General features: G+C 41.2%; 2 protein-coding genes across 8 annotated transcripts in view; one reads left to right on the top strand and one right to left on the bottom strand.

The window, feature by feature from the left end:
- Positions 1 to 79: 79 nt before the first annotated feature.
- On the bottom strand, positions 80 to 4,964 carry BET1L (Bet1 golgi vesicular membrane trafficking protein like). Its single transcript, XM_081212699.1, has 4 exons — positions 4,822 to 4,964; positions 4,086 to 4,177; positions 3,619 to 3,675; positions 80 to 2,858 (listed from the first exon to the last, which is right to left on the bottom strand). The coding sequence occupies exons 1-4, from the start codon at positions 4,838 to 4,840 to the stop codon at positions 2,691 to 2,693; spliced, it is 336 nt and encodes a 111-aa protein (XP_081068825.1). The 5' UTR covers positions 4,841 to 4,964; the 3' UTR covers positions 80 to 2,690.
- RIC8A (RIC8 guanine nucleotide exchange factor A) overlaps positions 4,949 to 15,602 on the top strand; it is a 23,817-nt gene continuing 13,163 nt past the window's right edge. The window contains exons 1-6 of one of the 7 annotated variants that reach the window (XM_081212412.1): positions 5,035 to 5,082; positions 5,652 to 5,734; positions 6,174 to 6,348; positions 7,236 to 7,451; positions 9,910 to 10,094; positions 14,915 to 14,962. In XM_081212412.1, coding sequence (XP_081068538.1) covers positions 10,011 to 10,094; positions 14,915 to 14,962 — 132 coding nt within the window. In that variant the 5' untranslated portion in view covers positions 5,035 to 5,082; positions 5,652 to 5,734; positions 6,174 to 6,348; positions 7,236 to 7,451; positions 9,910 to 10,010. The other 6 variants (XM_081212415.1, XM_081212410.1, XM_081212413.1 and 3 more) reach the window with 6 other exon arrangements.

Here is a 15,602-nt window from a genome sequence, read left to right as displayed (position 1 = left end):
TATTGTGTTCATCCTCAGAGCAACTCTGTGAGGAAAGCCATTTCACAGATGAGTATATGAGGCTGCACCTGTTCCCCCCCCCCCCAGGCTACACAATAAGCTCATAGCACAGATGAAACTTGTTCCAAGCCCTACTCTGTCCACTTGACCACAATTTAGACAGTAACTTTATTACGGCATAAGCTTTCATGGTCTACAGTCCATAAAATCTGTTAGTCTTTAAAGGTGCTACAAGATTGTTTTTGCTGCAAAAAGCAAATAAACTCACTTTCTTTCTCACCGTGCTGTAGCAACGGAATGTCAGTTGAGATATCTTTCAAAATAAAAGCATAAACTTATTTATTTAGATTTATCTTTCAAAAGCCTCCTAGCACATGATGTGGAATATCTGCGATCAGATCTCCCAATATCTTTTTAGAGCTTTAAAAGGAGAGGGGTATTTAACCCTTTCCCTTGACACTGAAACAGTTAGCCCTGCTTTGAGACAGCAAGGCTATCGGCTGTGGGAGGAAGCTTTTGAGCAGTATTTTTGCCCTGATCTAGTTGCACTGGCTCCTGCCAAAAACTTTTAAGTCTAGAACAGGAATGGCATGCTATGAAGTTTGTCTGGCTTGGAAGCCAACTGAGAAGTGTGCTTTTAATTTTCTGGCATTAAAAAATGATAAATAAATCATAGTGACTTTAAAGAATTCGGCATCTTTTGACAGCATCCCTGAGTTGAAGGTTGCTTAGCTTTTCAGTGACCTCAGGTTCCTTTTGCCCATTGCATTTTTAGGTGTGCTGTACACCTAGAGATATGAGGAGAATATGACAAACATTATTGCAACCACATGTATCAGGACGGATACACTAGTCTAAGAGCTACGATTCACTGCGTGTCTCTCTGGAGTATGCATTTAGGGGTTCACAAACTGGGGCTTGCCGCCTTGTCCCTCATTCAGAGGTTTTAGAAGACAGGCTCCTGGAAGATTTTTTGACTTGCCCTCAAAAACATGATACCGATCTAGTTAGTTCACTTGTTCTAAAGAAGCAACTATCTAAAGAAGCAACTATAACATTGGGCAGCAGCCTTTATTGTCTTACATGCAGGAGCAAATATTTGCTTTTCCTAAGAACAGCCAAAGGTTACTAAGAAAGACTTTAGAAACTTTTTTGGCGGGGGGGGGGTGTAACATCCTGTGGCACAGCTGTGCTTTAACAGGTGAGGGCTGAAGGCTCAGGAACAGCTTGTGGGATTGTTGCTGCTACTGTATCTCCCTAGCACTGGCTGAGCTAACTGCCTCACTTTGCCTAATACTAGGTCAGGACCTGTATATACCAGAATTTATACTAGGGACAGGGATACAGGGGAAAAAAATACTGGCAAGTGTTTAAAACCTGTTTTAATTTTATTTTTAAGTTAAAAACCAGTGTGAAGGTACTATTGCTATGATGAGATGTAATAGAATAAATGAGAAACAAAAAAAGCAAGATTCATCCAAATCAAGTCAGGCTTTGAATGACAAAGATCAGCAATGTATCAACTAGACCGTGATACACAGCAGAACTGTACCAGAATCTTTCTTCTTTATATTATTTCAATTGTGACATAGTAAATTATGGAAAGTTATATCTGGGAAATTGGAACATCAGACCACCAGCTGAGAGATGAAAAACCTAGGCTGCAATCCTATGTGCCTTTACCCAAGTTTTGAGTATACATGCATAGGACACACACACACACACACACACACACTCTTTCATATATATGTATCACACACAAACTTAACTCCAGTTTTGCTGTTAATACCTTTCCGGCACTCCAGGTGCCAGAACCTAGTAACAAACATTAAAACTGAGGAGTGTTGCAAAATGCTACTTGATTCCAGAGAGAAGTGGATAATTATTCAGCAGCCAGCTAAAGAAGACTTAACCAAGAATCAATGTATCAATAAAATTCTTTAACAGAAAGGATGATTTGGACAAACTTTTTAAAGCGAATATACTTTAACTTGCTATAAGGTAAGGTTTGTATAACAAGAAACAAATATAAATAATTTGGTCAGGGGACAGACTAGAACAAGAAGGAAAAAAATGAGATAAAATCATTTGTGCAAGTTCTCACTCTTCCTTCGTTTAGGAATATTCTCTGTTTTACTAAGCAAGTCCTTGAGAGTAATAGGCAAAAAGGATTGTTTGACTACTTATAAATGCTGGTGTTAACAGAAGTGGAAATAAATTCAAAGTTATTTTTCTAGGAAGAAGTTGTCCATAACACAATTAGTTCTCAAGAGATGCATCACAGTCCTCCAGGTAGTATTTTTTCATTTAAATTGGGCACTTGAACATCTCTGACATGGGTGTCAGGATTTTCCTGCTAACCACAAAATTATAAGAGGTGGCATCACCAGCATGCTTTCCCACCCAGACAGCAGAGAGAATAAGGTATTATATAGAGACTTGGTTTCAACAAGGATGTGAATTGTGCTGCATTTAAATTTTCAAAGGAACAGTGACAGAATAAATTATATTCTTTTTAAGAGAGAGCGTCAAAACAATCCAGAGACGATACTGAAATCCACAGAGGTGCCTCTGGATGACTGTCAACATTTGAATAATATTTTCAGGATCTGAAGATCTTCCAAAACCATTTTCTTCATCAGTTTTTCCCCCTCTTCAACAACTATCCAATACAAAATCTTGACAATTACTCAAGTCCGTGCTCTTGTAACCAAATAATAGAGGATGAAGAAGACTACAATCAGTCCAGCAGAGACGTAGCAAAGAAGTTTACGATTGTCTCTTCCCGACCGGGTCATAGTGGAGAAACGCTTCACACTCCCCGTCAGAAGGCCTGTCACACTCATGAAATCGGAATCCTAATGCCAAGAGTAGAAATAATAAGGTATTTAGAAGACATTGCTTACTGAAAGAAGCAACATGATTATATACACATATGGCATATTTCAGTGAGAGAAATATATTTAACTCAGTTAATTGAATTCCAATTTAATACTGTTAATATTTAAAAAGAAAACCCAAACAAATGCAGACACATGTGCTCAGATCCCACACCAGCAAAATACACTAGTGAAATTCAAGATTTGACCTTGTCAATAACAATTTTAAATGACTTTACTGCGTGCATATTTTGATCTCATTTATCCTTGCGATAACCCAGTGAGAAAATAAGACTTCTATGTGATCATTATAACATGTGGTAGTCTTTGCAAGGTCCACACAAGGTTTGCACACTTGTTCATTCAGGTACTTCTTGCATAAGAAATTCAGAATATTTGACACGAACCTCAATTTTACTGCATAAAATAGTTTCACAGCATATTTGCCATTAGATACCAGATCACTGAACACCAGTTTCTCTGGGAATCACTACCAACAGAAGACCAACAAGTTTGGTCCCTCTTGGAAAGGAAAAAAAGATACGTGTGCATGAGCATGTCCCAGAAGTATAAAGGCAGGCTAAAACACATTAACTCTCTGGAACAGAGCGACTTACACCAATAGACTTGTGGGTGATTTCTTCTCTGTACAGAAATATGTTTCAATGCAAACTAATTGTCCTGTTTGCTCATGCTGAGCTTCATCAGTAATTCTTAAAGTGTGCAAACAGTTGCTTACCATGCCATCCAAGTAGTGATTTTGATCCTCAGCATCTTTGTCAATGTCCAGTGCAAGCTATTGAAAACACAGAATGAAGCAGTTATTGATACCTAGACAACTTTCGGAAAGAACTAATAAAACTGCAAACAAGAATATCATTTGCTCCTGAGAAATTCTCTGTATATTACTAAATACAAGGGGGGGTGGGGACAAAAACAAAAACCCTCAAAGACCAAAGTCTTCTGGAGAGCAAGACAGCAATCAAAGAGCAAGGGCTCATCCAGACTTCCTTTTTGCCCAAATGCCACAAATTTCCATTTGTTCTGATTCAGCGTGAAAGAGCAAGTTTTCGATGGGAAAGCACCAGGGCAAGAGAAAGAAAACATGTTCAGTGATGACATTTCAAAGCACAGCCCTGTGCCTAGAAAACACAGGGCAAAAGGTAAGTGTGGATGAGCCCCAAGTAAAGTAAGTAATCTACAAACCGATTTTAGCCGGGTGACTTTGGAGGCTAGGTTTTCGGTCATACGCTTATTTTCCACATCTAACATATCATCCACAGCATTGGCATTCTGACCTGAAATGAAGATAAAATAATTATGCCACTTAGTGCAGCTAAAACATAACAGCTGTTAAAACAAAAGGTAATACTGCGGGAGGCAGTGGAAGACAGGAGTGCTGGCGTGCTCTGGTTCATGGGGTCACGAAGAGTCGGACACGACTAAACAACAACAACAAAATATGGTAAAATGTGTGGTTATTTTGAAGACCTTCCCCCAGCTCACTCCAAAGCCTATTTTCACTATCACAGGGCACAGTAGGCTCCCCACTTGCTAGTGTGGGGTGTTACCCCACACTGCAGACACACACACAAATGCCCTGCGAGCGGGGAAGAGTCCATTCCTCCACCACAACAGAAAGCCACACTGGCAAAGCATGGGCAAAACAGCTGCCACGTCCTTGCCTGTCAGTCAACTACAGAAGACACAGCAGCCCGGAGCAGGGGGGAAGGTGGCAACTGTGACCTGGGGAGGATCAGAATGCCTCCTTTGTTCCCCGTCCCCCACCCCCAGCACAGGCCACGGAGGTCCTGAGGCAGCGCGACGAGCCGGAGCAACGGCGCCCCGAGCCCCGTTCTCCTGAGGGAAGGCAGCGCCGCCGCCGCCACCCGCTCCCGCTCCCGCTCAGGCGCCCCCTCGCCATCCTCTTCCGCGCTCTCACCTCGCCCCCAGTCCGCCATGGCCGCTTCCTGCCTTCGTGTCCCGCTCCGCCCACAGAGAGCAGGAGGAGGAGCAGCGGCGGCGGCGGCGGGGAAGGCTCGGCTAGCCGAGGAAACTCCCCCCTCGGCCGCAGCGTCCCCTCCTGTCAGCCCTCCCCTCGGCTGGAGAGGGAGGCGGCCTCAGGCTGTTCTTGCGGAGGCCTCGTCGCCCTTGTTATTCGGGAACGACTTGGATGGTCCACGGCCTCGGGCAGGATTGCCATGTAAGGGGCCCGCTCTGGCTTCTAGTGGGTTGCGACAAAGGCTCGTTGGCTGAATTCGTGTCGCACAGGTGTTAAAAGGGCAAGAAGTCGTTTAGAGGAAAAGGTGGCACTCCTTCCTCGCCCTTTTTTCTTGAACAGTGCAAGTCTATAAGATTATTTATTCTTCCAAGTGAGCCTTGGAGCGTTTGGCAAACCAAATGCTAAAGTGTGACATTTTTATGCCACCACACTCATACCTTCCAGGTTTTGTGCACTTCAAAAGCACGTCAAAGTGCAAGTAGATAAATAGGTACCGCTCCAGCGGGAAGGTAAACGGCATTTCTGTGTGCTGCTTTGGTTCGCCAGAAGCGGCTTAGTCATGCTGGCCACATGACCCGGAAGGTGCACGCTGGCTCCCTTGGCCAATAAAGCAAGATGAGCGCTGCAACCCCAGAGTCATTCACGACTGGACCTAATGGTCAGGGGTCCCTTTACCTAATAGCTTACAGAAACTTGTTTGCGTATGTAAACAATTTATGAGTATGTTAGTTCTTCCAGTTCATCTAATTTCTTCATGTGTTTTTCTTCAGGTTAAATATACCGGACACTAATTTTCTTGTACTGGATACAATACATTGCCAAGAACTGGTATATAACTCCAAAAGAATAATTGGTAATTAAGGCTGGCATCCTGCATGCAAGTTGCTTAAGTTCCTTTGAAGGGAATGGGATTCTGGCTGAAAGCCCAAATACATTTATAAGGGGCAAGTCCAGTCTTGTCCAAAAGCACTTACCAACACACCAGGAGCAAGGATGATCCTCATGTTGAGGGGCCAGATAACTTTGTGTTGTGATGGCTTACAGTGTAATCACATGCAGAGTTGGTGCACCTATGGTAATTATTCATAACACAGCAACAAGATGTTTACTTGCTCTGCTTGCATGTGCTCAAAGACATTTATTTGATAAAATTAGCAGTTTCTTTACTAGAAAGGCAGCCTGCAACTATTTTAAATAAATAAATGTTTAGGTAAAGATAACGTGAAGGACCCCTGGATGGTTAAGTCCAGTTGAATTCGACTATGGGGTGTGATGCTCATCTTTGCTTTCAGGCTGAAGGATCCGGCGTTTGTCTGCAGACAGCTTTCCCAGGTCATGTGGCGAGCATGACTAAACGCTTCTGGCGCACAGAACACCATGATGAGTGCCAGAGCGTATCTACTCATGCTGGTGTGCTTTCAAACTGCTAGGTTGGCAGGAGCTGGGACAAAGGGGAGTTACTCAGAGGTAAATCCCTTGTGGAACTGAAGTTAGTGAACTCATTCAAGAAAGTAGTCTAAAATGACATTTTAACTAACCGAAACACATACCGTAGATAGGAACAGATAATATGGATTACTTTTCCCTTAGTGTAATAATCATAGAGAGAGGCATAGGCGCAAACTCCTAGAGGGCAAGGGGTATTCGGCCACCCCAATAAAATATTTGAGGGGGCCAGCCCTCAAATGGTGTGCATGCACTGCATCATGTGATTGATTACCTTCCCCCCCCCAATATTTTATACAAGTTGCCCCCCTGGAGCGAGGGTAGTTAAATATTGGTACAATTGACTTTTTATGCTTATACATAGAAGAGTGATACATTTAAGTGTTTGTCTAGAATCTAGATCAATATTTATGTAGAACAATGATGTAGCAGTTATTCCTACCTCATTAATCCATGTCATTATTTATTAAATTTCTACCCCAGCCTTCATCTCAAAGGACTCCAGGGTGACAAACGCCAAAATCTTAAAACAATAATAGTAAGAGGATACAAGCTTCTGTAAGTACCATTACAGAAGATTAAAGTATTATCTATCTAGAATCAAAATAGGACTCTGAAATAAAAAGCTGGGTTAAGGGTTTCTATAAGTCTGTTATCTCCAAGAGTAAAACAAAATCCAGGTGATTTCTTTTTTACCCTTTGGATATCCAATCTGTGGATGCTGGTTTGCCATTTCTGACTGCTGCCTGGGGAGCAAAGCCAAGAGTTGACTGTAGCCAATCATTTGCTCTGTTCCATGATTTCTCACTTCCCGTATGGTTTTGCATTCACCATTTCCCATCAGCCTGAAGACAGTTACTGAAAGGGGTGGAATTCCCAAGAGACCTCCTGTTCTTTCTCTTCTACAGTCTCTGGATGAGCAGCCCAGCATTGTGGTTCCCCACTGCGCCCTCTGTTTTCTGCTAGCAGGATTTCTAGCAGAATGACAACAAAGCCGCTGCCTGCTCTTGAAAACTGCATTTGGTAGGGTTGGGGGAAGGAGGGAGAGTTGCTGTTTTCAGGAAATGAAGCAGGAAGTCTGATCGAAAACTGCACACACAAAAGGCAGCTTAACTAAAAAGAAGGTAATATTTTCCCCTCACCCTCTGATTAGTTTGGTTTTTAAATTTCTGAATTCAGGTTAGTAGGACTAGCTAGGCATGAATTTATAGTGAAAATGATTTTTTTGCTCTTTTTTAAAAAAGAAAAAAATGGATATATAAACAATATTATTTTAAACCATTTTGGAGTCTGTCCTGTAGCTTGCATGTTGGATGACAGGCTGGGATATAGGTTAATGGGATATTTTACATTTCCCCCAGCTTGTGAATGTTTTCCAGAGGGATGTGGATGGCAGTAGGCTTTGATGGAGTTTAAAAGATTAACATAACCTATGTATATATGGCTTGCCTAAACAGAAACAGGTCTGACTTCAGCTTTACATTTTCATTCATATACAAAGGTTTGCATATTCTGTTTGATGCTGATCTTTTTTCCAGTGTGTGCACTGGAAATGGGTGAAAAATAAACTGATATGGCTGTTTCTAAATTACAAAATCCTTGCATGTGTGTGGACCTGTAGTGGAAGTGCTAACTACAATCATTGTAGCAAGTACTGCCAGATGTTTCCTATTTCAAGGTATATACCTTATTAAAAATGTTTTGCTTTTGTTTCAGATTATCACAAGTCTATATAAGATAAAGGAAGTGATCTGTTTCGCAAGCTGTTACAAGCTAACTCATACAATCAGTTGAGCTATTGGCCTCATTCTTTGATAAACTTTCACTTGTTGACAATGCTTGATGTCAAAAAACTGTTTTGCAATTAAGAGCTAATTTATGCCATGATTCTATATTTTCCTTTTTAGTTCCCTTAGAAAATGGGTTACACCTTATGGCAAAAGATGGTCTGAATTATTTGTTGTAAACACAAAATTCATGTTTCCACTCCATTGCAAACCTTCCTAATAGGAGTTGAATAACAGTATGCCAAATCGCAATTTGTACTTGAGACAAATGGACCCAGTTTGGGACAAATGGCCCCAGACAAATCTACCAGGGTGCTTGGAGAAATCAGGGGACAATTTTATTGTTAAAGAACTGGCATAAAACTTTTTGTACATTGTTTAAAAGAGAATACAGGAAAACATACAAGCCCACATTCCCCACAAGATTTCAGGGATTTAGCGATAGAGACCTTGATCCAGCTCCAGTTGCGAGGAACTAGTTGCGTGATTGGCCCTTGGTAGGGACGTGCATTAACTATGTGTACAGAAGGCTGCTTATTTTCATGCAGTTTGTTTCTAATACTCTGGTTATGTTTACATCTCAGTCTCCACACATACATACCCCACTGTTCCAATGCCTGTAGCTCTGAGAGCTGATTAAATTTTGTATAAAAGACAGCTGAATTCTTATAAGATGAAGCATTTATGGATCCAAGAATGGTGGTGCTGTGCCAGAATTGACAATGCCTGTCTGTATCTGGTCATAAATATATAGCATCGTATCTCTTAGTTCTTTATTTGGATGTTGTTCTGTGCCATACTCTTTGCTGGTTTGCAAAGAACTCATAGCAAGTATTTAATTATGTCAATGTAAGCTGTAGCTCACAGCAATTTCACACTTTGTGGCAGCTGGGTAGTGTTTTCCTCAGTACACATGTAAAGTGTGAAGGTCAGGCACCTCTAAAAATGAGACGTGACTCTTAGATAGTACAACTCGTGGCATTCTGGGAATGTTATCAGTCTTCTGTAATTCTGGCTTGCACATAATTTGCAACTTGCAGGAAGAGACATATATCATCATGATTAGCATTTTAGTTATGAAGGCCAGGATGGATTCTATACTGTAAATGGAATGCACTTGATTATAAGGCTGAGCACTCTCAAGATGGGACAGGCATGGACTTCTTGTTGCCTCACCCAGCTTGTGTGCATGGTCTGCTGATCTCCCTCACCCTGTCACTGTGTGCTGACATCATGTGCTGTGATTAGAAAGACCACTGGAGGGAAACAAACATGGCCACACATCCTTTAAACAGTTGCCATGTTTGTTACTCTGTGGTAATTGAATACAGATGATACATTTAACCAGGTTCATGTATTTGGATCTAACGGGAGTCAATTTAAAAGATACTCAGATCTGTGGAAACCTGACAAATGATTTTGCCACCTTAACCTAGATGGGGGAGTGTGTATGTCTGCCTATATTGTGCTATGTACATTTTTAAAATATATCACTGGGATGGTTCTAGGTTTTTCTGTGCTGTAACAGAAACCAGGACAGTTGGAGGAGGGAGGCTATTTCAGGGAGTTGCAGCATCCCTTCTGAGGTAATCCTCAGACTGGGGGAGGGGGAGGCTTTTGTAGGTGCTTTGCTGGGAGGGCATTTTTTAAAAGCTGCAAAGCTCAGTGAGGGAAGAGGATTAGTGTGAGAGAGCGAGTGAGCTGCTGGCTGGTTTTACTAGGATCATCCATCTGCTCTGTGCTTTGGGCATATTGAAGTGGGCAGTCTCATTTGCTTTCCTCATCTCCTCCTCAGCTGTGTGATTAGGGCCCTGCGCATCTGTAATTATCCAGCCAGACTGCAAAGCCGCTTGCCACACTTTACAGCACTCCAGGCCACCTCCACACCGTGGAGCAATGGCGCTCCGGACTGTGCTAGAGACTGTCGAAAGTGGGGAGCAAGATACTATTCTCAAGGTGCTGCAGATCTACAACCAGGAGGTGAGTATTCATTGGAACTTGTTTGGCTGATATCAGTCGGAAGGATCAGCTGGAGAATCTGTGCTGGTGCTTTGATGCCGTTCCCCATAAGCTGCCTTCAGTTACATCTGCCTGCATTGCTTCAACAAAATGTTGTTAACCTCTGCGGGCAAGTATCTTTTTGCCTTTGCAAAGAGTAGGTCTTTTGCATATTGATTGTTTGTGACTGCACTCTCCCTTTTTTCCTGTATGTAATGGGGAGCTTGTGTTGCTTTGGCCAGAGTCAGACGTGTTGGAAAAATCGATGTTAGCAGTGAAGGACGGATTTTGGAGAGCAGAAGGGAAAGAAGGAGCTTTATGTGGCAAGCAGATGTGTGGTATTAACAAACAGGCAGCCCCAGGAGGAGCTGTATGTGGAATAGAACTACTATGCGGTGTGCAATTTTAGATAATTAAAAAATCTCTTAATGAAGGGATTGCCATAGATATGCCATTTGAAAACTGATGGGGAAGAGAGGAAAAACAATGAACATGGTGAGAACAAGCAGTCTAAGGCACTAACCATTAGATTTGTTTCAAAATGACACAAGAACAAGATACTTCAATGATAATCATATCTGAGAACTTGGAATCAAGCTCCTGTGAATGTGTCATTAATTTACAGGCAGTTGCATCAGGAATACTTTTGGTTTACATATCTATGTGACTCCCCTTGTGGTAGACCTTCAAGCTAGGTGGGAAATAAGCAAGGCAGCACATTTTATATGTAGCACAAAAGGTATTTCCTCAGAGGAAAAATAAATGAGTTGGCAAACTGCATGTATTTATTTGCATAGGAAATCGTCTTACACTGTGTCAGATCATTGGTCTTTAATCCAGCATTTGTTTACTTCAGCTCACAACGAAGCCTCGGCCAGAGGTCTTCCCAAGGCCTGACCTGAGATGCTTTTTAATTAGAGATGCTGGGAAATGAACCTGGGAACTTTTGCATTAAGAGCTTGTGCTCCACTGCTGAGCCTTCCCCTTGTTTTGCTGTGGCAAAGATTCCAGCTGTAGCAATGACAACATGAATAAAGCAGAGACTGGTAGATAAAATATCAGCTTCATTAGCAGAGAAAAAGGTTTAAACCTTTAGAACTCCATTCAGGATATATGTGTATGTACTGTATGTATGCATTTGTAGGCGATTTTGGATAGAGAAAATCAATATTCTACCTGGAAGTTTAGAGAACAAGAGCTTTGTAAACAGAAAGGCAACCTTTTGGTGTTTCTCAATCAGTGTTTGGAAGAGCGACTGCCATTCTCTGAGCACCCAGAAATGCTTCACTGTGGTCTCTCAGTATGGAAATAGTTTAATGCTGAGATATTTTAAGAATTCATGAGAGGGAACTCCATAAGAGGAATCACAGCAGATAAAGCAAAAGTCATGCTTACCAAAAACTTCTTAGTTTTTACCCAAAAAAATTATTAGGCTATATAAAATATAATATAAAAGCTATATACCTAACAGTGACATTTGTGCTCCACTTCTCAGCTGTTACTGCCAAGCAGCTACCAGTGAGTCGAGTGCAACTAGTAGGCTTATTCAACAACTGAGGGAACAATTATGTGAATTTCATTTTTCTTTTTCTTAATGATGTTTGCATATAAATCAGACGGTATATGAAGCAGCAGCAAAGGCTGTAGAACTTTGTTTCTTCGACACATGAGTGATCTCTGTTTGATGTTGAGAAGGAATATTTGCCACTCGGGAGAATATGAAACCAAAACCAAGATATTGCTAGGAGTTTTTGAACGGTAGTGTGGGAAACCCATGAGATCCTTGGAAACTTATTAGGAATCCTGCAATCAGAAGATCAAGAATGGTGGGCAAGATTTCCTGAAGAATGGCTTGCCCACCATTGCTGATCTTCCATTGCAATGTAAAGCTGAAGGGATGCATTAGTGTGTTCTAGAGTGTGTTTTTAATTCCCAGAGGGCAATGATGAGATCCGGTAGGCTGCCTTAGAGCGCTGCATGAATGGACTGCCCATCTTAGGACATGCATCATAATATTCTACATTGTAGGGGTTTCCCTTCAGCAAAGTTAGCGTGGGTTTCCCTGAAAGTAGAAAATCTGAAAACTACAGTCATAATCAACTCAGGTAGTAATAGGCCGTTCTTCCTGTATCTCTCCCTCCTCCTTACCCCAGCAAAACAAGATGGTACAAAATATGGTTTAGTTGTTTGTCTGCAATAGCAAACAGTGTATGATTCAGTGGGCAGGGCTGTCTTTCAGAGAAGCTTGCCCATCATTACCAATACAGTGGTACCTAAGGTTACAAACACCTTGGGTTACAAACACTTCGGGTTACAGACTCTACTAACCCGGAAGTAGGACAGTAATACCTCGGGTTAAGAACTTTGCCCCAGGATGAGAACAGAAATCACGTGCCGGTGGTGCAGTGGCAGCGGGTCTGTGGGAGGCCCCATTAGCTTAAGTGGTACCTCAGGTTAAGAACAGTTTCAGGTTAAGAACAGACCTCCGGAACAAATTAAGTTCATAACCAGAGGTACCACTGTATTCTCATTGATAATGTTGTTCTTCATCCTCCCCCCTCCCCGTATCTTCCCAAGTGGAATGTGAGCCACTCTGAGGACTCCAAGCCAAAAGTGAAATACATATCTAATAAATTAAAACTATTGTGGATCCCTTGATAGGTTTTCAAGGAAGCACAGAGTACCATAGAACAGAGTTTCAGAAACCATTGCTGCTGCTAATAAAACATATTGCAAGATCTGAAGCATAAGGCCTCCTGACCATTAAAGAAATCCTCTTCATACAGCCAAAATGCATTGTTAAATCATTCCTAAATTTGGAATCTTAGTATTCCATTTCCTTTCTATATGATAGCAATGAGAGAGAGGTGAACATGATTTTGAAATGTGCATAGATGAGTGTCAACAAGACCTGTCAATAGTGATTTACCTGTGTCTGTTTGAGAATCATCTTCATACATAGCAAAAATGAATCTGCTAAAAAAATAAAATACATTGTGATTATGAAATGTTTACAAAGTAGTATAAAATTAAAAAAGAATCTAGAAGACTTTAAAAAGCAAATGGACTCGAATTTTAGGTCCTTATTTACAGTTTCCCATGTATTCTTCCTTCAGGAAAGCTGGCTGGGCTGTGTGAACTATCTTGTACTGAGGATTGCCCTTGAATGTAGCAATCTTTTGAGTGGTAGTTGACAATTCAGGTTAGAGCCCTGTGTGCTCCCCTACCACTTCATTGTGGAAAAAATGTCACTATCTACCCTCACTTAAAATGATTGTAAGGTTATCTCAGGACAGTTAATTTCAGTAGAACAAGATGTGGAGAGTGTAGGACTGAATTAAAGATTTTAGATTCATACAGTGTAAATGGAAGGAAAAAACACAGTGGTATGAGATGAATGGGCAGCTGTCTACTTGCCTTAGCATAACAATTAATCTTTTGCTGATGTTTGGATGTCTCGGTATCCTGGTACCTCAAGACTGAATAGGTATGCTTTGAAATGACCCTATGAATTTAATTCAAAGTTTCCAACTTTTTAAGTATGCATAGCATACTTTAAAAATGGACTCTAGATATTTTCAGTGCTCAGTGTCTCTAATTCTGTGTAGGATTAAAGTGACCCTTACTGGGCACTCCTAACATGCTAGGTTCTGTACATTCTAGTTTATTAAGCTCCTTGTGATGAAACAAATCATGTAACATGCTTTTGAACAATATGATCAGTAGTGGCTAGCTAGGGATTTGCATAAGTGACATATATACACATTCCAAAAACAAAAACTTGGATCATAACTAGGCTTGTTTGTGGGAGCATCCCTTGAGCAGAATTCCTCTTTTGCTGGCAGGAGCATCTCATGAATGGGCAATGGAACTTTCCTCACTTTCCCCCTGCAGTCCCTTATGCCTTACAAAATCTGCTCTAGAAGGTTGGAAGACTCTCCAGAGAAGCATGAGAGAGAGTGCAGGGGGTTGCAGCAGGAAGGGAGAATTATAGAAAATTGCCTCTTCCGTCTTCCATGTTGCAGACTCATAAGAATTTTTACTCAAATAGAAATTGGCTACAATAATGTATTGAAACTTCTTGTTCCAAAGTCAAGAGAAACTAATTAGATTGTTATTTTCTCGTGAAGACATCAGAATGGAGAACCGGTTTTTTTTTGTGTTGTTCAAATGATTCTGTTGAGCACATCCTCAATGGCTTCAAAAGGCTTTCCAGATGCAAGTACTTTAAGGACTGCACCCCAAATTTGCTTTGTTCTGCATCTTATATTACTTCAGAATTGCATCCTATGTATCTTTTGATGTTTTCTTCAGCATAGCCTTATATGAAACAGTAGAATTGTTCAGAGCTGCACAGTTTCCTTATACAGTGGTACCTTGGGTTAAGAACTTAATTCATTCTGGAGGTCCGTTCTTAAGCTGAATCTGTTCTTAACGTGAAGCACCACTTTAGCTAATGGGGCCTCTCGCTTCCGCCACACCACTGGAGCATGATTTCTATTCTCTTCCTGAAGCAAAGTTCTTAACCCGAGGTACTATTTCTGGGTTAGCGGAGTCTGTAACCTGAAGCGTCTGTAACCTGAGGTACCACTGTATCATAGCTTTCATATGCTCCTCAGTATGAATTTATCAGTTTAAGCATGTTTCTTGCTTAACTTCTCACTGCTTTATAGTGTTCACTGGAGTTGCATGCTGTAGGTGTTCAGAAGAAATCAGTTGATTATCACTTTAAAATTCCTTTTGCACTTTTAGAGTAAGTTTATTTTCCTAGTACATAACTGTTGTCTCTGTTTCATTCTCAGAAATCACAGTGTTTCACTTTTGAAGATGAGGAACAGGAAGAAAGGAGGGTAAGTACTTATTTTCTTATTTTGCTTACTCCATCAGGATCACTGAGGCTGTGAGATGGTGACTTGCCCTAGACATTGAAAGCACTGAATTCCTCCTACATGCATGGAAGCTTTTCCTTCTGAACAAAAGTGTCTAGTTCAAAAGCATGCTTCATGTATATTATGGTCCTCAAGAAGTATGAAATCATGCTGGTAGCAGCTAGAGGGTGGCTGATGGTGCTGCCTCATAAAACCACATGCTGGGTAAGAAGCAGAGTACAGTTTGATAGCAAGGCACCTGTTGCATTCAGGTCCCATTTCTTTTGTTAACCCCACCCCCCACCCCAGTCTTGGAGCCGTGAGATGAGTAGCAAATAATCTACTTGACTAGTAGTTGTGTGAGGTGCTTATACAGAAAGGCCTTTCTATGAGGAGGCACAGTCACAATAAATAATGGGAGCTCAGTTCCCTCATGAAGTTTCCTTGATGAGGCAGCAGTGCTAAGCCAATTACATCAAACCATAAGTCCTGTAAAGCTGTAGTGTTTGAGATCCTTCTATATCAACATTTCTGTTGATATAGGTCTAAAAGGTCTATTTAAAATAATATAGTTAACTTTTATTTAACTGTTAAAATAATATGAACAATTACTAATGATAAG

This window comes from Podarcis bocagei (genome assembly GCF_964188305.1).
Source record: "Podarcis bocagei genome assembly, chromosome: 1".
Taxonomy (NCBI): domain Eukaryota; kingdom Metazoa; phylum Chordata; class Lepidosauria; order Squamata; family Lacertidae; genus Podarcis; species Podarcis bocagei.
Note: the sequence above shows the minus strand (reverse complement) of the source record. Positions and strands in the feature narration are given on the sequence as shown.

Bases quoted from the DNA above. Each gene is read 5' to 3' on its own strand.
- BET1L (XM_081212699.1), bottom strand. The intron at 3,676-4,085 runs GTTTGTAGATTA...TGTTTTCAATAG, and splicing joins AAGTCACCCGGCTAAAATCG to CTTGCACTGGACATTGACAA. The intron at 2,859-3,618 runs GTAAGCAACTGT...TCTTGGCATTAG, and splicing joins ATCACTACTTGGATGGCATG to GATTCCGATTTCATGAGTGT.